The sequence below is a fragment of the Jaculus jaculus genome, chromosome 7 (assembly GCF_020740685.1).
Source record: "Jaculus jaculus isolate mJacJac1 chromosome 7, mJacJac1.mat.Y.cur, whole genome shotgun sequence".
In the NCBI taxonomy this organism is placed as follows: domain Eukaryota; kingdom Metazoa; phylum Chordata; class Mammalia; order Rodentia; family Dipodidae; genus Jaculus; species Jaculus jaculus.
This window is the reverse complement of record NC_059108.1, coordinates 149,915,297-149,938,313: the sequence shown is the minus strand read 5'-3', so window position 1 is coordinate 149,938,313 and position 23,017 is coordinate 149,915,297. Positions and strand designations below refer to the sequence as shown.

General features: G+C 50.8%; 1 protein-coding gene across 5 annotated transcripts in view; it reads left to right on the top strand.

Moving 5' to 3' along the window:
- Evl (Enah/Vasp-like) overlaps positions 1-23,017 on the top strand; it is a 127,191-nt gene that overhangs the window by 92,007 nt on the left and 12,167 nt on the right. For all 5 annotated transcript variants that reach the window (XM_045154303.1, XM_045154301.1, XM_045154302.1 and 2 more), the window contains exons 4-7: positions 16,305-16,368; positions 18,791-18,852; positions 20,627-20,856; positions 21,660-21,781. In XM_045154303.1, coding sequence (XP_045010238.1) covers positions 16,305-16,368; positions 18,791-18,852; positions 20,627-20,856; positions 21,660-21,781 — 478 coding nt within the window. The remainder of the gene's footprint in view (positions 1-16,304; positions 16,369-18,790; positions 18,853-20,626; positions 20,857-21,659; positions 21,782-23,017) is intronic.

Sequence of the window (23,017 nt, the reverse complement as noted above, 5' to 3'; positions counted from 1 at the left end):
CTTTGTGCATTTGGCTTTGCATGGGTACTAGGGAATCAAACTCAGGTTGTTAGGCTTTGCAGACAAGCTCCTTAACCACTGAGCCATCACTTCAGCCCCCTGCCCTTAGTCCCATTTTCTAAAGTTATGGCCGGGTGTGGTGGCACATGCCGTTAAGCCCAGCACTTGGGAGGCAGAGGAAGGAAGATTGCTGTGAATTCAAGGCCACCCTGAGACTACATAGTGAATTCCAGGTCAGCCTGAGCTAGTTGAAACCCTACCTCTGAAAAACCAAAAATAAAATAAATAAATAAATTTCTGGAGGATTTAGGGCCCAGGATGGTACTTGACACCTCATAAACACCCAGCCACTCCTCTTCCTCCTCCACATGGGCATTTCTTCTTCCTAGGCACATATCTGGTTTCTGGGCCTTCTAGGAGCCGCTGTAGACTCAGAACCTCAGAACCACCTAACTGGGTCTTTTTTTTTTTTTTTTTTTTTTGAGACAAGCCCAACAGACTGGCCTTTATTTTTTAATCCAAGAGAGAGAGGAAGTGGCACACCAGGGCCTCCAGCCACTACAATCAAACTCCATCCAGATGCATGAGCCATCTTGTGTGCATGTGCATTCTTGCAGGTTTGCATCACCTAGTGTGTCTGGCTTACGTGGGACCTGAAGAGTCAAACATGGGGTCCTTAGGCTTTGTAAGCAAGTGCCTTAACCATTAAGCCACCTCTCCAGCCCCCCTAGGTGTTACTCAGCATTTCCCACACCTCCTTCTTTATGTGGACGGACACAGGTATGGACTCCTCCTGGGGTCTCCCAACTTGCAGGCATAGGCCACTTAGATACCACACCTGAAAGCAAGGTGTCATACGTCCCTTCTTTGCATTGGACCATGTCTTTCTCTCCCCATGCTCTTACCTGACTCTCACACAGCTCTGGTAAATGGCAGCTCAGACACCATCCCTGTTCTATAGGGCAGAAGGCTCAAAGAAGGAAATGACTTCCCTATAATCCCATAGCTACAACTGGAACTAAAATCCAGAACTCACTTGTTTACATGGTTAGTATTTTTTGTGTATCACAGGGGGCAGAGGGCCATACTTAAGTACTGTGATTTCTTTTGTTCCTGTGTCTCCACAATACTGGCTTTTTTTATTTTTAAATTATTTATATGACAGATAGAAAGCTACAGATAGAATGAATGGCCATGCCAGGGCCTCTAGCCACTACAGATGGACTCGAGATACATGGACCACTCTGTGGGTGCTAGGGAATTGCACCCAGGTCCTTAGGCTTTTCAGGCAAGCACTGCAACCACTGAGCCATCTCACCAGCCTCAATACTGGCCTTTTTGATTGTCTGTTTAATTGGTTGTGCTGTCTAACTGGTTTGGAGATGGGGGTCTCACTATGTGAGGCTGAGCCCAACCTTGAACCCTTCTGGCCTCAGTTTCCTGAGTGCTGGGTTTACAGGGATGCCCTCCACGCCTGCCTGAGAACTACTGTTGACACAGGTTCATAACATTGTTCTGGAGGAGGAGCAGGTGCACCAGGGTTGTGCTTTTGCTGCCTAGATTCTTTCATGGAAGAGATTCTCAAGCATCTGACCCTCGAAAGATATGTTTTTTACCTATAGAACCCATCCTCTTGGGTTCAGGAATTTTCTTAATGAGTGGATTAATCTCTGGCTTATTAAGACTTACTGTAGAAGTTGACTTCTCAGGGTGGTCTGGTTGGGGAGGGCCTGATTCTTTTTTTTTTCTTTTTTTTGTATGTATGTTTTTTAAACTTTATTTGTTTGAGAGAGAGAGGGAGACTCTGAAGTAGCAGGGCTAGCCTAAATAAAGGGTATGCTGCTGGGACAGGTTGGAAGCAGGAAGGTGTTTGGTGATGCAGTGGGCAGGGCCCAAGCTTGCTAGACACGCTGCAGTGTGCAGGTTAGTGCCGCACATGAAGAGTGGCTTCGTGTCCCACTACACACGGGTAGGCAGAAAACGATCTTTAGGTTTCTGAGCCAGGAATTAACTCTGCTTAAAGAAAAAGTACTATTGTTAACAATTCTGGTAAATGCTGAATTGGTAACTATGACAAATCAAAAGAAAATGATACTTGATTCTGATCATAACCTTACTGCTATTTTCTCTTTTGGAAACCTATCTCTAGCATTGTGGCCTGTGATATTTTGGTTTTCCAGATGACTCCCCTGTGCCAAAGCGCCTGCGTCCGCACCTTCCTAGGGAGTCTGTGGGCAGGTGCAAGCAGCTCACTGGCTCGGTCTCCTGCTGTAGGTGTGTCTGACCTTTTACATACACAGCAGACGCTTTATTATAGATTACTTCTCTGTCTTTTATATAGAACACTTAGGGTGCTACAGAGATTTTTCTAGTCTATGTAGGACAGTTATATAATCCCTAAATCCCATTTCAGGATAATATAGGAAACATTATAAAATGTTTGTTACGATGAACAAGCTTTTGAACCTGAGAGGCTGGTGAGCTCCTGGCCTGGCAGCTCTGGAAGATCAGCCTCATGGCTTGTGCTGTATCTGTTGTCTCACTTCATCATCACTCAACAGTGTCCATCTTACATCTGGGAAAACAACCTCAGAGGAGGAGTGCGTTCTTGACTCAAACCACTTACTGACTTGGCTTGAACTCAGGAAGAGGAATTGGGATAAGCAAAAAGCTCACATGTTGGGCACACATTCCAGTGTAGAAACCTCGAACAACTTTGAGGTATATGTGCCCTCCTATGAGACAGGGTCTCTTGCTGCGGTAATAAATGAATCACGTGTGCCACTTTGCATCTGGCTTTCACGTGGGTGCCCATACTTACAGGCTCTGCAAGCAAGTACTTTTAACCACTGAGTCATCCTCCAGCCTGAGAGTAAATTTTCAAACCTTCCACGGCTTCATCCTGTAGAGAAGGTAGACGTCCAGGCCCAGGCAAGGCCTGCTGAATGGGAGCTGGGAAAGAGCTTGTAGGTGTCGTGAGACCCAGTTTACATTTTGCAAATGACAAAACTAATACCTAACCAGTGGATAGGCCACATGCAGTCTAGGGTCAGAGCTGGTCCACGCCCAGGGGATTTTTCCACTATCCCAGGTAATCTAGATTTGAAACACATTTCCTTGTTGGGGCCAGGATGGGACTTCAGGAAGCAGGCACCTGAGATCACTACATCTGATCCATCTTTTCCCACTGGGTTCTTGCTAATGAAATCTAGCAGGACCTTCCCAGTAGGTGTAGTGAAAGCCCATAAGCACCTCTGGTAGAAAGGCTACCATACCTAGAGATTTGAAACTACTCCTGTTGGCACACCGCAGCCTCCTGGGAGCATAGGTGTGGCAGTGTGTACAGCAGCAGTGTACTGGATGGTGGTGTGAACTGGAATCCACAGAGTAGAAGTCAGAGGCAGCCCTGCTGTTGCTGACTGGCTATCAGAACCTTAGGCAAGATCGTCTTTTGAGCCTCAGTTTCCCATCTGGAAACTAGAGATGATACCTTTCTGAAATGAGTTCATGGAGGTGAATGACATTGTTTACAGAAAAACCATTGCTAATGGCAGTTCTGAAGACAAGTGGGGCAGAATAACCCAGAAATTACGAGTTAGTAACTCTGTGGGCAAGCTCCTTGTAGGAATATATATCTCCTGTAAGAGCTGTGGCCACAGTGTAAATCTGCCTTCATTATTCAAAATCCAGGAGATTCAGGATGTTAGATCTGACTTGAAGGTTTGGGCAGGATGGACATGAACACAGGCAAATTGGTTTCAGGTTTGGAACTGGATGCAGTGATTTCAAGGCGGCTATTCTGAGGCATGCGAGGGGCCCAGGCCAGCAAGCTCCTGCAGAGCCTCACCTTACTAGAAAGAACCAGCATAGTTCTGCTTTGCTGATTTTATGATGTGGAAGTCAGAAAGAAAGAGGGGGAGAAGAAAGAAAGGAAGGAGGAAGGAAAAGAAAAAGAAAGAGAAGTCAGAGAAGGGAGGGTGAGAGATGACAAACGGGAAGAACTCCTGTAGTTTAATGTAAATTCCCATTGGGTGAATTAAAATGAGGTAAAGTGCTTTCTTTCACTGGTCTCATAAGACATAATGGCATATAACCTTTTCTTCATCGCCTGGCTTGTAATAACGTCATGGCACTTTTAAGGCATGATTTTCCAGGGACTAGATGATAAATGCTTTCTAAATTTTTCCAGCCCCTTCCCATGTCCTTATTTGATGCCCGGGGCCTACTAGCTACAGCTTGCTTGGAGGCAGGGGAAATAGCCCACACGAGGGATGTGTGGAAAGGCTGTCTGTGATTGGGCCAGTTATTTCCTCACTAAAGAGAAGAGCAGATAACAGCTCAGTGCTTCTTAGAATGTCTGAATTTTACTTCTCAGAAGCCTGCTTTGGAAATTGTCAGCCTTGTCTCCCTAAAGAAAGAAATACCAAACTTTCATCATCTCCCTGGCTGTGGAGCTGCTGGCACTTTCCTCCAGTTATGCCTCCTGAGCTGGTAGAGGGAAGGTCACTGCCTGCCCGGCTTCGTTCCTTGGCCTCTAGCCTCATTTCATCCTGCCCGCTGGCAGCCACATGAAGAAGTTGAACCCACCTGTTTTTGTTTGTGTTCATTGACCCACCTGGCAAGAATGTGATGCTTAGAGATACACGCTGTTGGATCAGGCAGGGTATCTGTACACATCTGTGCAGAGTTACCCAAGTCACTGGTCATGTTTTCTCTGGCTGATCTGTATAGGAGTGCTCCTGGTCCTTTGTACCCTCTCATCTTCCTCTTACCTTGAAAATTCTACCTGTCCTTGCAGCCTGTTGCTCCCATGATAAAATTATGCACTCTCCCTGCACTCCCATGGTCTTATATTTTTGCCTCTATCCTAACAGTGAGCACCAGTGGGTATATCAGTTTGTTTCCAGTCATGTTGAAAATTCAGGAAGCATCCTTTCTGTCTCTAGAACCTCAAAATGCAGCATGCTGGCTGGTGTAGGAGTGCTCAGTACAGTGTCACCAGGTTGAAGGACATGGTGAGCCTGGAGCTCACTGGTCAGTCTGTAGCCCAGGCCTCAGCTCAGCTCTAAGTATCTTACACTGTGTCTGGGGAGAAAGCCTGTGCTCCAGGCTGAGTCTTGGGACAATTCAGCCACTTCGTGGTCTGCCATTGGCTCCATCAGACACATGCTCACTGGGCCCACTGTTTCCCCCTAGAATGTTGGGCCCAGGCCATACAAATCAGTCTTCGCTGTCACTTTTTCCACCAGGCCTCTGTTGGTGCATTGAAGTATCTTTATGCCTTTACAGTGGACCTGCCCTCTCCTACTTTGTTCTTGCCTTGGCCCTGTGAGCCCTCCTGCTGGTATCCTCACTGGAAGTCCCTTGCCTCTCCTGGTGACCAGTCTTTGCTCATCTTTTGCACTGCTGTGTCTGAAAGAGTCCTTGTGCTCAAGGGACCTCAGACCCCTTCCCCTACCTGTGAACACTGCTGGTACCCTGTTGGCCAATACCCTTGGTTAGCTGGTCTAGACTGTGAGCTCCTCTGGGGCAGGCACCTTGATGTACGTCTGTACCCATCGGCATTGTAAAGGAGACTGACAGGGGGCATGTGTGAGTGAACAAGTAAGCAAACACACCATTATTCCCAAATCATTGTGTGTGCCTTATGTTCCCCACACTCCCTGACTTCGCACCTTCCTGAGAAGACAAAGATGAAGCTCCAGAACCAGCCGCACCACTCGTCAGCCAGCCAGTGAAACTGGGCTCAAGGTGAGGGGTGCTATCTGTGACTGAGGGACATGGTCAATGGAATTGTCTCACACAGAAATCGCACCCGTCACCTTGGCCCACTGAGCACCATCCCACACTGAGAACTGAGGAGCACACCTTCCCCACCAGCAGCCCTGTTGAAGAGGCCTCAGCTGTTTAACGCCCATGAAGTATGCGGGCTGCAAAAGAGGTTTGGACATGGGCATGGACAGATGTGGGCTCCAGGCTCTGCACACGTCACTTAGCCTTTCCAGGACTATTTGTGCATCTGTAAAATGGGTTGTCATACCTACCTCACAGGGATGTTGTGAGGATAGCATTAGACAGAGTTTGTAAAACTTCATTGTCACCTGAAAATACTGTAGCAGATGAAATTTCTCTTTTTGAAAACCATGCAAAGGTGCCCATCAATAGTGTGGGGCATAGGATGGCAGAGTGCTATCTGAGGGGAGCAGGTTGAATGGTTTGGGGGTTCACATCAAAGTCTGAGGAAAGGCTCTGGCAGACCTTGGAGGTGCCCTCCTACACATAGATGGTTCTCTGTGTCCCTTGGGGGCCCCTGATTTTAAACATGCCACCAGCATCCTGATACCACTGCTTTCCTTCCATCATCACCAGGGTCATTGCCCTAACACTGATGTCAGCAGTCTTCCTTCAGTACCACAAACCTAGTAGAAGGGTGGGGAACATGGACTGTTGCTTCACCAGCACCTGCCTGATGCACCAATGGGAGAAGCTGTCCTGCTGGGCTTGACAAGTGGCCAGCCGAGGTGAGCCACATGTGGTCAACACAAATGCTTGAGAGAAGGGGTCATGACTGCAAGCAGGAGACCCTGCTGTGCACTAGCTACATGCGTCCTCGTCAGGTCCAGTTACATGTAGCACCTGTGAACCTGGAGCAAGCCATTTCCTGTGCTGAGCTATAATTTCCTCATCTCCAAGATAGACACCACAACCACCTCACAAACACAGTAGGGAATGGAATGTGACTTGTCATCCTTAGAGTACCATCAATGGGGCCCCAGGAGCCCCTAGTCCACCCTTCAGCCCATTTCTGCTGCCACGCCCCAGGAATAAGCCATGAACACCTTACAAAAGGAGCAGGCCTCCCTTCCCACATGCTACCATACAGGCTCTACTTTAAGGCCTAGAAGGCAAAGGCTCACAGCATGTAAATTTGTCAAAAGCTGCACTAGTGAGAGACGGGCTCCAGTTCCCAGGGGAGATCTTGGCCCATCAGACTGTCCCAAAGAGACCTGCTTGGGTGGGAGTCTACATGTTGTCTAAACCGTAACCCAACTTGATCAAGGGTTGATTATGGATACTTAACTTGTCCATCTTTGTAGGCAGGTGTCTGCATCTTCTGGAGTGAGTATTCACTCACGCCCATTGTCTTTTCTCTGAGCACATAGGATCTGTTCCTCCAGAATAATACCTAGCCTGGTGTGGTAACGCAGGCCCATAATCCTAGCACTTGGGAGGCTGAGCAGAGGGTTGCTTTGATTTTGAGACCAGTCTGACCTACATAATGAGACCCTGTCTGAAAATAATAAATTAACAATAATTTCACAGGTAGCTTTCTGCCATCCTTGGCTTCTGTAGGGTGAGAGCCAGCTCAAACAGCTCAGTAAGTAACTGTCCTCAGGGCTCAGGAAACCAAGTACTGATGAACCTGGCATACACCTTTCAGTGTTTAGCATGAATATGGGATGACTCTATGGAGCTATGCCCTCGTCTGCTTGTGTGTTGCCTGCCTTTATCCATCTACTCATTCATTCAACAAACAAGAATTTTTTACAGAATCTCCCCCACCAACTAGATTTGCCTACATTTAGCCCACTCACGTCTGTCTGTCTTTCAAACAGCAAGCAGATGGATCTTTCCAGCTCTGGGTCAGGTCAGGTCACTTCTTACAATGCTCAGACTTCAGTCTTACTCAGAATGAAGTCAAGTCCTTACCAGGGTCCATATGTTCTGGCCCTGGCTGCCTTCTTGAGTTCACTTCTTCTCACCATACCTTGCCTGATTCATTTTGGTCACACTATCCCCCTCGCCACTTCTCAGAAATGCTGAGTAAGTTCCTAACTCAGGGCCTGCATACCAAGTGTCCCTTTAAGTTCATAGCTCCTTTCCTTTGCTTCACTAGGGACTCTGCTTAAACATCACCTAATCAGAGTCAGTCCATCTTAAGTAGAACTCAAACATGTTACTGTATTTCCCTTGTTGCGCTGTATTTTTTTTTTCAAGGTTTCACTCTAGTCCAGGCTGACTTGAAATTCACTCTATATTCTCAGGGTGGCCTCAAACTCAACAGCAGTCCTCCTATCTCTGCCTCCCAAGTGCTGGGACTAAAGGCATGTGCCACCATGCCCAGCTGTATTTTTCTTTTTATGTGTTAGATCTTTACTTGTTGCCTGTTTCTCCTCACTACACTGTTGGTTTTAGGGGAGTAATTTATACCAGGCCTGAATTCTAGCATCAGCTGGGCATGGTGGTGCTCACCTTCAATCCCAGCACTGAGAGGCAGAGGCAGGAGGATCGCTGTGAGTTCTAGCACCAGTCCTAGTCATCTGATAAGTGAACGAGGAGCATCTGTTCTACAGGCAGAGGTGAGTCAGACATGGCCCTGTGTTTACAGGGCTCATAGCCGAATGAAGAGGAGCTTGTGCATACATGCTGTCCCGAGCTGTAACACAGGCCTTAGGAAGTGGTAGAAAAGGCCTGAGATGCAGGCTGAAGTAACAGCACAGGCTCCCGAAAGAGCACTGGAGTGGGCATTGCTGATAACAAGGTTTCTGGAACAAATGCCTGAAAAAAAAACTTAAAGGATGAAAGGTTTGATTCAGCTCACAACTTTGAGTTTCAGTCCATGGCCACTTGGTTCCAGGTTTCTGGGCTGTGGTGAATCAGAATGTCACAGTGAAAGGGGCACAGGGGAGAACTGCAGAGAATGCAAGAGAGGAAAGATCCAGGGCCAAGGTCCACCCTGCAGAGACACTCTCCCACTGACACACTTCCTCTTACTAGGCACCACCTCCTATTAGCCCATTCCGCTATCAGCTGTGAATAAATTTTCCTGTTGGAGAGGTCTGCACCCTCCAGATCATTCACCTGTCAATAGCACCACCAAGCCTTCAACACATATGCCTTTGGAGGGAGACTTCATATCATAATACCATGCCTGATGTGTATCTTGAAGAATAAATACAATTTGCCAGGTAAAGTATAGTCCAAAAAAAGGAAACTGGAGATGGGAGATGGCTCAGCAGTTACAGGCGCTTGCTTGCAAAGCCGGCAAGCAAGGATCCAATTCCCTAGTACCGGAGCCAGCCACACAAAGTGGCACATGCATCTGGAGTTCCCTTGTCTCCACCTCAAGTAAAGAAAAATATTAATAAAAAAGAAAGCTGGGCATGATGGCACACACCTTTAATCCCAGCACTCAGGAAGCAGAGGTAGGAGGATCGCCGTGAGTTCAAGGCCACATTGAGACCACATAGTGAATTTCAGGTCAGTCTGAACTACAATGAGACCCTACCTCAAAAAAAAAAAAAAAAAAAAAAAGAAGAAGCTAATAAGCAAAGGCCTTTAGTTCCCCTAGAGTCCAGTCTAGCCAGTTTGGCTTTGCAGAAGGGACTAATGGGGGGGGGAGGCAGGAGGAGAAAGCAGAGGGTAGATGGGGATGGGGGGGACATGCTGTAGGGGAAGTTACTTTATATACTTGCATGAAAATGAACTTACATAATCTTGCATAATAAATGGAAAAGCAAAGGCTTCAGAGGCCCAGTAGCATGCTTGAGCCTTGGGTGGCTCGTAGGAGCACCGTGGTCTGCCATGTGGAAGAGTAGAAAGATGGAGTTTGAGGAGTAGGTAGGGCCAGGCCTAGGAAGGCAAGCTCAAGTATAACTTTTGCCTGGAGCTGAGCGGGAGTCACAGAGTGCCTGCAGGAGCCAGGACTCAGACTCAGTTCCCAATACCTTCAAAGCGACACGCTCAGAGCAGTGCTTGACAGATGGTGAGCGTTCAGTGGGTGCCACTGTGAGTTCCTCTGAGTCTAGTTAAGCCTCTAAAAACCTGTGCACTCTTCTGCTGAGAGAGGTGGTACGTGCCTGTAACCTCGGCTCTCGGGACTTGAGAACCTTAAGCAGAAAAGTTGTGAGTTCAAGAAAGGCCCTGGACTACATAGCAAGATTGGACTTATCTAAACAGAAAGTCCATTCTTACTTGACATACTGGCATTCTGCTCCAGAGAAAGTACATAGGAATAGCCTGGGTAACATAAGGGAAGACTTTAGAGGAGCCATGCATTTCAGGCAAAGGAGGAATTCAGTGTATGAAAAAAGGAGACCAAAGACTGAGAGAGGCCCATCTAAGGTCCAGAAAGAGCAGGTAACAGAGTAGCATGCCACCCAGGAATTCATTTGCCTAATGGTCACCTGTTCCTTCTGCCTTAACACCTACCCTGGTTCCATCAGAGTAAGAGGAGAGCCATAATAGGAGGTCCCTTCAGATAGATGCCTGGTGTCTTTGAGACCTGTGGGCAGAACACCAACAAGGGGTCTGCATAGTCCCTAAGGCCCCCACAGCTTTCTGGAATCAGGTAGCCAAGAGGGTTCTGATAGGTTAGCTGGGAAGCTTCATTAAAGATTGACACGGTGAAGCCCACTTGCCAGTGGGACAGCGTATCGGTTACCACTGTACTAGCAGGCAGCTGAGGAAAAGGAGGTAAGTGGCCAGGATGCGGGAGGTGCCTCGCAGACTGTGCCGAGGAGCCCTGCCCGTAATGGTCAGCAGGGAGTGGACCTTCCACTGCTTCTGCTTCTGCCACTGTGACTGCACCGTGCTTTGCAGAGTGACCTGTAGGTGACCAGGTTCCTCCCTCTTCTTCCTGCCCCTCCTGGGCCTCTCCTCTCTCTCCCTCCTGCTCCTGGGGCTGGGTGGGACAAGAGGGCTGGACCTTGGGGAGAGTGTTGAATGCTGCTGACCAGGAGGTTGATGGCAGTAGCTGGCCTGAGGAGCCCTGGGCTCTTGCTCTGGCTGCATTGCTCACTGGAGACATGGCCACCTTATGCCAGTTACCCACCCAGTCCAAGTTGGGCCTCAGTTTCCCCACCTAGAAGCAAAGCTAATACTTACTACCTTGGAAGACTGGGCAGATGAATCACCAAAAAATGTTGTCAAGATGCTTTGAAAACTATACAGGTTTGGTAGATTGTTATTACAGTTTATTCTGTTTAGGGTTCAAGATTAGTTTTATAATCTTAATTGAGCTTATTAAAACAGGGGAACAAGGCATGGCATGGTGGCACATGCTTTTAATGCCAGCACTTGGGAGGCAGAGGTAGGAGAATCACCATGAGTTGGAGGCCACAATGAGACTACATAGTGAATTCCAGGTCAGCCTGGGCTACAGTGAGACCTCACCTCAAAAAAAAAAAAAAAAAAAAAAAACAGAGGGATCATATGTTACTAGGAAAATAGCTCAAAGAGTCAACCTGAGTGGGCCAAGAGTGTGGGTGGGGTGCTCTGGCCTGGGAGCTAGAGGCTGGGTCTTTCCCTGAGTTGCCCCTGGTATGGGCATGGCCTTAGGCAAGGCAGAGGGTGAGGAGCCAGGGCAGGAGTGGTCACTGGCACATGATTGGTGCCCGGTCTCAAGCTATCATTTTTTTAAAAATGACCTTTCCTTTCTGACACGTCACTTTTGGAGCATAATTGTGAGGGCTAGTAGGGTTTTTGCCGTGTGGCTTGGACACCACCCCTCTCTGAGGCAGTCTCCACATCTGAAGAGATGCCCTTCCATGTGACCTAGCTTTCGTCGCCTGAGCTCTCAGGCCCAGCAGTGTCGGACAGCTGGTCTCCAAAGTGCTGAGCTGTACTTGTGGAGCTCAGGGTTCTGGTACCTCAGCTGTCACTGCTGATGTGAGTAAAGCCGTGAGCCTAAATACCTGCAGTAAGGTCTAGCCAGAAAAAAGGGGAGAATTAGATGGGGCTCCCTTAAGCAAGCAGCTAAACCAACATTAAAACGTGGAGGGCAGCAGTTAAGCATTTGTCTGCTACTGAGCTGAGCATGAGAGGTAAGGACACCAGGCACTTTTGCTTTCAATGAAGAGGTGTTTGTTTAGCCAGGATTAATCATCAGTGTTGGGGTAGTAGAGTCCTTGCCTGTGAGATGTTTGTCCTGGGCACTGGCCCTGGTGCTCTGGGTGGTTTTGGCCAAGTGACTGCAAAGATTGTGGCCAGACCCAGGTTGCAGACTCCACTCCCACACCTGCCTGTGGTCACCTGCCTGCTTGATAATAGGAATAGTAGCCATGAGGAAGGTGGGGCCTTGCATGAGGAGAAGGCATGCTAGGGCCACATCCCAGGGGGCCTCCAACAACAGTGGAAGGGCACCTAGGGAGAAGAAAAGGAAGTGGCCTGAGAGGTGGTGGAGGGAAGGGACAGCAACTCGGGGAGCTTGGGACTCTGCCCAGCTCAGACCAGGTGGCTGTCGTTCGCTGGCCAGAAATTCCATCAAGCGTCACCAAGCAGGTGCTGGATCCTTTGTCTCTGTCACTCCCAGGATCTCAGGTTCCATCTTTTCAGGAGGCCAAGTGATGCCTTTCCTATAGAGATGAGCTGGAAACTTAGCCGTCCCTCTGTCCCAGAGGACCTGGAGGCTGCTGTCATTATGGGGAGTGAGCAAGTGGACGGCCTTTGTTAAAAGCAGATGTCAGCCTTGCCTTATCTATCCTTCCACCACGGGCTGCTTTTGGGTTTGTACAAACAGGCACCGCATGCCCTAGTGAGCACAGGGCCTCAGCATGACAGATTCCTGGACTTGGTGCACCCTATACACCCAGGCCACTCACGGCCTACACCTGAGTCAGATTGTGAGGCTATGAGGGAGAAAAGGAGTCTTGTTTCTATGTGGTTCCTCCCCTCTGGGACTGAACCCTGACTCTTTCCATCTCCGGTGCTCTCCCTGTCCCTTCTCTACACAAGGGCAGCATTCCTGAAAACGGGGTGCCCTGCTGGGAACCCTTCGTCACATCCTTATGTCAGAGACAGGTGCTGTAGCAGCCCTGTGCAGAGGGGCAGCACGGTAAGGGCGCTTCTGCCACTGCATGTGAGGCCGGTCACTACAGCAAGAGGCTTTTTGAGAGAACTTATGCACAAGATGGCCAAGTGTGAAGGAGAAGAGGCCTCAAATCAACCTCTCCACAAAGAGAGTTTGAGAACATTTAAGAGAGAAGAAGTGGTGACTTACGGTGTGGGGAAAGGGAGAGGACATGGAATCATCTTGGTGACTCTGTAGTGTGCACTTCTAAGAAATGTAGCACAGCTGACGTGGGGACACAGGCCTGTGATCTCAGCGCTTAGGAGGCCAAGGCAGGAGGATTGTGGGTGTGGAGCCAGCCCAGATCGCATCGCACAACTGTCTCAAGGGGAGGGTGAGGCATGGTGGCACAGGCCCGTAATCCCAGCTCTGGGGACGTGGAGACAGGATCGCGTGTTCAGGGCATTTTCAGTAAGATAATGAGTTTGAGGACCACTTGAGCAACATGAGACTGCATATAGATGGGGGGATGGTGACATCACCATGATCTCAGTGTGGTTTTTGGCCTTTAGTAAATACTTACTTGAAAATACTAGTGACAGGGTCAGTGGTTTCAATGCAAGTGACTTTCAAATTCCCTGAAAAGTAGCCTGGGAACCATGATTAACATGACCCACACATCAGAGGTGTTGTCTACTGCAAAGCCAGTGGGAGACTGGTGATACGTTGTTCCACTGCACATCCTCCAAAACTAGTGATCCTTAACATCAACTGAAAGCAAGAAAAGCTCCATCGTGTTTGCAGATTTTACCTTGGTTTTAAATACAAGTTCACTCATGCTTGGAGCAGCCTGTGAAGGGCACACGAGGAGCAGCAATCACAGGTCTAAAACCTTCAGAGTCCCGGGTGTATAGCCCAGTGCTCACCTCACTCCAGAGCATGCTCGACTTTCTGATCATACACCCCACCCCTCCAATTACACTCTTCCTGGGGCTTTCAACTCCATTCCTTGCAGATGGCCTCAGCACTTCACCGTTGCTCCCCTTCCAGGGGGGTCCTGGCTGGAGACTGGTTCTCTTCACCCCCACCTCTGGCTGGTTTTCCGCATAGTCCTCACCTCATGACCCATGAAGATAGAAGGATCTCCCCTGAGTCACCACATGTTTGGAGGAGTGCTTGCTGGAAATTGAGCCCAGGCCTCCCATTCGACAGGAAGTCATGGTGGGGCTTGAAGCAGTTGGGTTCTGTTTCAGCTGGATGCTCAGCTTTTGTGCCCTAGCAGCTGGGTTCAGAAAGGAAGCTCATCCCTTCTCCTCCTGCCCAGCTGTCTTGTTGCCAGTGGTAAGCCCTACCCTGGTGGGGGCAGGGGCAGGGGGCTAGGCCCACAGACACCAATAACGCACAGCTGTCTTGCTCTTCCCCTGGCTTGATGTGCTACCTGAAATTTCCCTCTCTTTTTCATATGTATAATGCAACTGGGCTCTTCATTTTTACTTTGAGAAAATTGATCTGAGGTGAATGAAAAGTGCCTTTTTCACCAGTACATGCAGACTTGACTGGGGCCAAGGGCCACTGAGGTGTACAAGTACACAGGCAAGTCCGTGTTTTACTCAGAGAAAGGCCAACAAAGATGCTTTATGAAGTGATGACAAGTGACATTTTGTAGTACTTTGTGGTTTAACAAGTACTTTTTATTCATGCAAGTTATTGCCTGGGTAGAAGGAGACAGGACACAGTAGGCAGAGAAGAGGCCTCTTGCCGCCAAGGGCAATCTTCCTGCTCTGCAGCTGACTTGTGAAGTGTGTCTTAAGCATGGAGGTGGGCCTGGAAGGTGCTGAGGCTCCTGGTGGTCTCCCCTGTCCTTCGCAGGAGCAGGTTCCCTAAAAGTGTCGGGAGGAAGTTGAGACCTGTAAATAGTGTGACCACACTAGATCACTGTGTGAACAAATGGCTCCCATCTGAGGTCTTGGCAGGAAACAGCTGTAGTAACCAAGCCAGGCCAGCAGCTGCAAAAGACCTTGCAGCCAAGTGTAGGCCAGGCATCCAGGGCCACAGCCCTAGAGCAGGGACCAGACCTGAGACCAAGGCCTACCTGAGGGTTCCGGGACATGCACTTAGTCTTGGTCTCTAGAAGAAGGACAAAGTCCCAGACCCAAGGGTAGATTAAGTAGTCTGAGCTGGGGCCCGGGCTCACAGCGGAGGCCTAGACTGTAGAGCTGAGACATTGTGAAACCTCCCGCCTCGGCCAGGATGAGTTGAGGGGAGGGGCAAGTACCCTGTGTACTCTGTGGACCCTGAGCAACTCCCGAGAGCACCATCCAGGGACAGGGAAACCACAATCTGACATCAGGCTGAGACCACACTTCACCAAGAACATGGCATTTGACAGATACTTTGTGTCTCACCCTGTCACCTGTTACAAGGTTTCTCAGTAGCTCCAAGTTCACATAGGCTCTCACATCTGTTGTGAGAATTACAATTGAAGTGTGAGCCTTACTCTAGTAAAGGTGTTCAAGGGGTTGCTTCCCATTTCTGAGGACAGAAAAGGACCACTGACACCCTGAGCCTCTGTGAAGTGGGAGGCTGAAAAGAATCCTCCCTGTTGTTGCTGAGGTTATAGACTACAATTCTCACTTCACCCAGTGACAGAAACACAGCATCTTGCTGGGCCTCTCTTCCAGTCATGGACTACAATTCCCAAGGAACACCTGAGCTGGCAAAGAGAAGTTGCAATCATCTATTTTTCAGGGTGGGGCTGCAACCTGAATTTTATTTATTTTTTTTTGAACATTTTATTTATTGATTGATTTGAGAGCAGAAAGAGAGACAGAGGGAGAATGGGTGCACCACAGCCTCTTCCTACTGTAAACTAAGTAGGTGCATGCTCCACTTTGCGCATCTGGCTTTATGTGGGTACTGGAGAACTGAACCCAGGCTGGTGGACTTTGTAAGCAAGCACCTTTAACCACTGAACCCTCTCCAGCTCCTGAATTTTATTTTAAACATGGCACAGGGCATGCTGGCACAGGCTCCAGTACCAGCCATCTTGTGAACACAAGGCCAGCAGCAGAGTCCTGCCTTTGGGGTGGGGTGACATGGCCTGTGGGGCCCCAGACTCCCAGTGTGGGCAGCCAAGCAGCAAGCCTAGGAGGAGGAGCCCCCGCTCCACACACAGTCCCAAGGCCAAGTCTCGCTCTGATGCCAGCTACAGGCATCAGTCCTGAGCTCAAAAGTAAGCAGAGTACGCCTGTTAGGCTTGCTAGTTCAGGTCCTGGTGGTATTCATGTCAGCGTTTGACAGGAAGGAGAGAGCTGTCAACAGCTAAGAGTTTAGGTCCTGTTTAGGGCTCAGGAGAGAACCATAAGAGGAGAGGAGGAAGACTGGGAGTCTGAGGGGCAGGCGTTGCTCGGGTGTGGAAGCCCACTGCTAAAGGGCAGCCAAGGGACAGGGCCTGAGTTGCTTGCCAGGCTCTTTCTCCCTCTGCTGATGTCCACTCTGCTTCTGTGCCCCACAGGCCCCGCCACGCAGCGTCAGGTGCAGAATGGCCCCTCTCCTGAAGAGATGGACATCCAGAGAAGGTAACCCCACACCCAACAGCTGCCAGCCTCCTGAGTAATGCCAGGGGCACCCTGCAGTGAGCCAGCCCTCAGGCCAGCATTCTCAGGACACAGTGGGGCACAGATGACCAGAAGAACAGGGTAGCTAATGTAGGCAGTAGCTGGTGGCTGCAGCAGTCCTGGGTGTTTTACACAGAACTCCCCTGACCTCAGTTACGCCTCCCTCAAGAGAAACCTAATAGTGTCCTACACACTGGACCTTGTTGTTTAACTGAACCTTCTGAGTGTTTAGGAAGCTCCTGTGATGTGGAGGAAGAGCCTGTGGGAAAGGCAGCTCCAGTGAGCTTGGTTCAAGGGCCATAGTGTAGAAATGATCCTTCTCTTGTCCTGGACAGAAGGTAGTGCTGTGTCCTCAGAGTACACAGGAGGTCATGGTGGCTCACATGGAGCATCCTGCCCAATGTAACGTTGTCAGAAGAGGCACTCAAACCCAAATCTGCCATCTCTGTGCCTAGTGCTCAGCTCCTCACAAGCTCTAACGTCTTATCAAGGGAGGAGAGGCCTATCCCAGACAGCCCTGTGGAGCAAAGGGTGTGGATTGGAGCAACCTCTGGCAGAGTTCTAGACCCAGGAGTCTGGGAGCTGGCACTTGCCACCCCCCCCCCCAAGCAACTGGCCTGAGCCTGTTCACAAGATTTCTGCCCTTGCCTCTCCACACACCTCAGGGTACACATTTCCAGGGCCTTTTGTTTTTGTTGTGGTACATCGTGACCCGGGACATGCTCCTGGTCTAGACCTCCATCTCCTAGCCTGCTCTGCTGTTTTGCATACACCACGTGGTGGGTGGACACAGCTTCCGATCATGCTTGCAGACAGGGAAGTTCACTGTTTGTCCATTCACAGGTGTTGTTGATGTGGAAGCCTAGCCCCTAGCCTCTCAGACCTACAGTACCTTGCAACCAAAGGCCCTTAGGGGTTGTTATCACCATTACTGTTTCCCAGATGAACTAGAAACTAAGAATGGAATAGCTCGCTCCCAATCATCTCGGCAGGAAGAGCTAGAAAGAAAGAAGTCAGAGGCCGAGCGTGGTGGCACACACCTTTAAGCCTAGCACTCGGGAGGTAGGAGGGTTACTGTGAGTTCGAGACCACTCTGAGACTCCATAGTGAATTCCAGATCAGCCTGAGCTAGAGTGAGACCCTACCTTGAAAATCCAAAAAAGTAAAAGAAGGAAGAGGAGGAAGAAGAGGAAGAAGAAGGAGGAAAAAAAGAAAGGGCCAGAAGTGAAATCTGACTCATCCTGGCTACCTTCCAGGTTCCAGGCACCCGCATGCCGATGAGGGCAAAGAGTGAGCCCCACCCCAGTGGACAGATGTAGCTGTTCTCACAACGGGTGAACAGCCACAACACTGCCCAATCCTGACCCAGGGCCAAATCTGAAAGTGACAGGGATCCTGTCCTCGGGCCAGAGAGCCCTCTCATGGTCAGGCTGTGAGCTAGAAGCAGCCCTGGGGAGAGATCTGTGTGCCTCTGTGTGGCACTGGGGATGGAACCTGGCCGCACGCATGCTAGGGAAGCACGCTATCACTGAGCTACATCCCCAAGCCAAGACCTGATCTTTAATTATTTTTCTCACATCCTCATTTTACTGTGGTGTTCTAGATAGGATGTTGTGGAGAATGTCGGAGTTGGTAACGCTTTGGCAGTTTGTATGCTGCTGGGAGCTCTTCACATACCTGTGATACCCTGGGAGTGTTTCCATTCCTTTTGGGGTATCTGGTGTAACCTTCACAGAACCCATGGCAGGTGGCAGTGTGCTCGTTTTACAGATAAGCACCTGAGGTCTAGGAAGGGGAAATGACTTGGCAGCCACAAAGCCAGAGCAGGAACTTTCCAGAAAGCTCTTTTCTGGATGGGGTTCACATGCTTATCGTCCACACGGCATTCGCTGAGCACCTACTGCATGCCAGAGATCCATGAGCTTGTTGCCAACCCGTAGCAAACACACCCACCACCCTAACCGCTTCTGAGACACCAGTGGACCTCCAAAGGGGCACCAGGCCTGCAGCTCCTGTGCTGGAGTGTGAGACAAGTGGCCTCAGTGTCATTTCTCCTGACAATCAGCAGTGCCAAGGACCTTCCCTAGGCCATGTCTGTTGAAGCCACAGGCCCCCAAAGCCAAGCAAGCCCATCAGACTGGGGTAGAGCTTGCTCACTCAGGTGAGGGGCTCAATCACAGGGTCACCCTAGCTTCAGGGGAGGGCGCCCTGCTCAGTGTGTACCAGCTTAGAAGACTGCTGGCCCTCCTCCACCTGTTAAGAGGGGGAACCCAGTACTATGGCTGTCAGGAGCAGCACAAGACCAGCTGTGAAGCCTGGGATCCTAGGCCCAGAGACAGTGTTCCAGGTGTGGAGAAGGCCACTCGTTGTGCTTGCTTTTCAGACAAGTGATGGAGCAGCAGCAGCACCGCCAGGAGTCTCTGGAGAGAAGAGCCTCGGCCACAGGTGAGATCCCCTCCAGGCTGCCCGCCCCCATGTGCCACGGCACTCCTATGGGGCTCCAGCAGCTGCCCATGGCACAGGCTCAAAGTGTGACCATTACTTGACGTGAAGTTAGGGGACAAGAGACAGAACATAGGCCTAGGGGGTCCTCTCAACTTGGACTGGTCTCTACTCACCAGCCTTCTGGCCTTGCTGTCACTCAGTCCTTGGGTGGACATAAAGGGAACGACTTCGGTGTGTCAGCCAGCATGCTGAAGTCTCTGAACACACATGAGCAGGGCAGACACTGCACCAGGTGGGTCACTGTCCAGTGCCACCCATCATCCCCCTTCTCTCCCAGCCGCCAGCTGGAGGAGCTCAGGGGACCAGCCATGGTGCAATCACCACATCAGGACTGGCTGGAGCCAAGCTGAGGAGGGTGACATGGGTTAGAGTCCCTAGAAGGGCAGCTGGGCTGGCCACCCTCCACACCCGCAGTGCACCTCTGTCCTCATCTGCCACATGTGGGTCACTGGGCAGAGGGCCCAGAAGGAGACACAGGGACCAGTGCTAATCCTAACATGCAGTGTATGCTGCTGCCAAGGGTGCGCAGAAGAGGGCCCAGGGCCCCTTGGGTCAGACGACTGCGAGAGCAGAGGCCCTGAGCATCAGCTGCTGTTCCCAGAGCAGCTTCGCACCCAGCAGAGGACTGTGGTCACTGACAGGGGCAGCACTGTTCTCATGTGCCAAGTGCCTGGGTATCTGTGTCTTACTTAATTTGCTCAAATATCTTCTGCAGCCAGCAGGATAACAGTGTCCTGTTTTGCTAAAGAGAAAACAGCCCGAGCTGCTCTCCAAGCATTCTGTGCCCAGAGGCTGCTGATGCCCTCTCACCCGGGGCCCCGGCCCCCTTCTGCCTGTGCTGCAGATGCCTTGTGCTGTTCTGCTCTCTTCTCGTCCAGTCCCACCACCGTTTGATCATTCCCATCTCTTCTGGGACGTGGCTCTGGAGCGCAGCCTGTTCCTCCCCTGCACTTCCCTTCCCACTCCCCACACACCGGCTTCTCTCAGCTTCTCTTGCACACCCTCCTCTGCCCTCTTCACCTCGCTTCTCATCCGACTTGATATCTCCGCTCCGGTCCAGTCCCGACTCTGTAAATGACCGCGCACATGTCACAGCCCCGTGTGCCTGCTCTTGGTGGTGTGTGTCTGCTAGCTGCCACAATGGCCACCCTGTGTCCACCTGTGCAATCTGCTGGCCTTCCCAGCGAGGCTCCAAGCACCACCACCTGCTCCCCGGCACAGTGGAGGCTCAAGCAGAGCGGGTGCGGGGCGGCTGGGCAGCTCCTAGGAGAGGTCGTCACTCATCCTCACCCACAGCAACCTGCCTCAGACCCTAGAGACCAGGGATCACTGACTTACACCTTGGAACTGACTTCTGTCGGCACCCAGGATGGCGCCAAGTACTTAGAAGGAACCGAGGGGAAAGGGCACACACCAGCGAACTTCCCCTCTCCCTGGGAAGGCATGACTGGAGCAGAAGGAAGTTCGCTGCGCTCAAGGAATGTCAGGCACACGTGGGACACTGTGGTGCAGCCAGGCCCCAGTGCTGAAGTAGGAAGTAATTGTTACAGAGTCAAGTGTGCTCTGTGGGGACTTCTAGAAGAGGCGCAGTGTTCTGTTCCTTGTCCCTTTGAGGAGCAAACTGCCCTCCATTCATCTCCCAGGAATCTGGATAAAAATGTCAAGCTTGATACCAGCTAGATGCTGAAGACTGACCCCCTGCATTGCATTTCAGGACCCATCCTCCCACCTGGACATCCCTCATCTGCAGCCAGCGCCACCCTCTCATGCAGTGGACCACCACCCCCGCCCCCACCCCCTGTCCCACCTCCACCCACAGGGGGCACCCCTCCTCCCCCGCCCCCTCTGCCAGCTGGAGGAGCTCAGGGGGCCAGCCACGATGAGAGCTCAGCATCAGGACTGGCTGCCGCCCTGGCCGGGGCCAAGCTGAGGAGGGTGCAGCGGGTAAGAGTCCCTGGTGGGGCAGGTGGGCCACACACTGTCCACGCGCTGGCAGTGCGCCTCTGCTCTGCGCTCATCTGACATCCAGGAGACACTGGGCGGAAGACCACCCCACTCGCAGCCATTATTCTGACACAGAAAATAGGCAGCCTGGTCAGCCCTCTGTCAGCCTCCAGCTGCTTCCTTGCTAAGCTGCTTTTGGTGTGCATTTTGACTTCACAAATGGAACACACCAATTTTCATCTTGACAGAGGGAGAAGCTGAGGCACAGTGAGTTTAGCTTATTCAAGTCCCACTGTTTATGAACTGCAGTTTGGACTCAGCCTGGGTCTTCTGAGTCTGTTCTTGCTTTCCTGTGGCGCTGGCTTCCACCACGCAGCATGGTTTCGTCCCTGGCACGCATGCTCTGGAGTGGAGCTGAGCTCCTGTTGTTGTAACTGTGACTGCAGAACAGTGCCAAGGGTCCATTTCGCTGGCATGAATTGTTTCCTTCCCACCGAAGCGTGCCTCCTCCCTCCCTTGAGACAGGTGGTCTTGGCAAGGACACTAGCCTTGAGCCTGTAGGCCTAGGAGTATTCGCTGTGGGACCCGAGCCCATCCCTGGGCCACTTTAGAGTCTTGTTTTCTCACCTGTGCATTTGAGGGCATTGGACTAGATGCTTCCCTCCTGAGGCCACGCTTGCACGCGCACGCACGCGCACGCGTGCGCACACACACACACACGCTCCTGCCTCCCCTGGGAGAAGGGCTGCCGCCACTCCTGTCACTGCCCTGGACACTGACATACATGTCCTCTTCTCCCTCAGCCAGAAGATGCATCTGGAGGCTCCAGTCCCAGTGGGACCTCAAAGTCCGATGCCAACCGGGCAAGCAGTGGGGGAGGTGGAGGAGGCCTCATGGAGGAAATGAACAAACTGCTGGCCAAGAGGTGGGCCTCATGCCTCTTAGACTCAGCATGTCTGTTGGGAAATTTCTGCCACTCAACATTGCACTGGGAGGCCTTGCTGGGCCCCAGAATTCTTTGTCCTGGCTTAGCCAATTAGGTTCCTTAAGCCAACTGTTGCTTTAGTTCCCCCACTCAAGGTCTGTCTGAGACATCAAGCTAGAGGGAGCCCCCTCAGATCTAACCCTCTATTTGTTTCTGGGCTCAGTGGAGGGGCGGGGAGCACAGCCCATGCAAGAACCGCAGAGGTACCTGGCAGGCAGTGTTCGAGACTTGGAAAGGCTGAGCAGCCCACCGTGTGCAGAGAGCTAGGCAGGCGGGACAAGCAGGAGCTAAGATTGGAAGAGAGTGGCTCACTATGCAGATGGTAGATTACATCTCAGATCACTCTAGATAGGTAAATAGGGCCTCAGATAAGTATAGAAAATATTGGGCTGGAGAAATGGCTCAGCAGTTCAAGGCACTTGCAAAGCCTGATGGCCCAGGTTTGATTCCCCAGTACCCATGTAAGGCCAGATATGCAAAGTGGCACATGCAGCTAGAGTTCCTTTGCTGGGACAGGAGACCCTGATATGCCCATTCTCATTCTCTCTTTCCCTTCCTCCCTCCCTCCCTTCTTCCCTCTCTCAAATGAAGATATTTAAAATAAAAAAAAATAGAAAATATTTTTAGAAAGAAAACGTTGGGCTGGAGAGATGGCTTAGTGGTTAAGGTGCTTGCCTGTGAAATCTAAGAACCCAGGTTTGATTCCCCAGTACCCACATGCATATGTCTGGAGTTCTTTTGTAATGCTGAAGGCCCTGACACTCCCATTCCCTCCCTCCCTCTCTGCCCCCCTCTAAAAAATAAAATAAGTAAATAACTTTTTTGCAGGGGGGGTGTTTCAAGGTAGGATCTTGCCTTATCCCAGGCTGACCTGGAATCCACTATGGAGTCTTAGGGTAGCCTCAAACTCACGGCAATCCTCCAACCTCTGCCTCCCGAGTGCTGGGATTAAAGGTGTGCACCACCACGCCTGGCTTCTTTTCTTTTTTAAAAAAATTATTTACTTATTTTAGGGGCGGGTGTTAGACTCTCTGCCAACCATGGCACACAAGAGGGAGCATGGGCGTTTGCTGAGCATGCCATGTGGCCAGCCCTTTCACATTTACTTCATTAACTCATTAACTTGGCCGCATTAACTCCAGGGTAGAGTGACTTGGTCTGTGATTGGTTGATTGA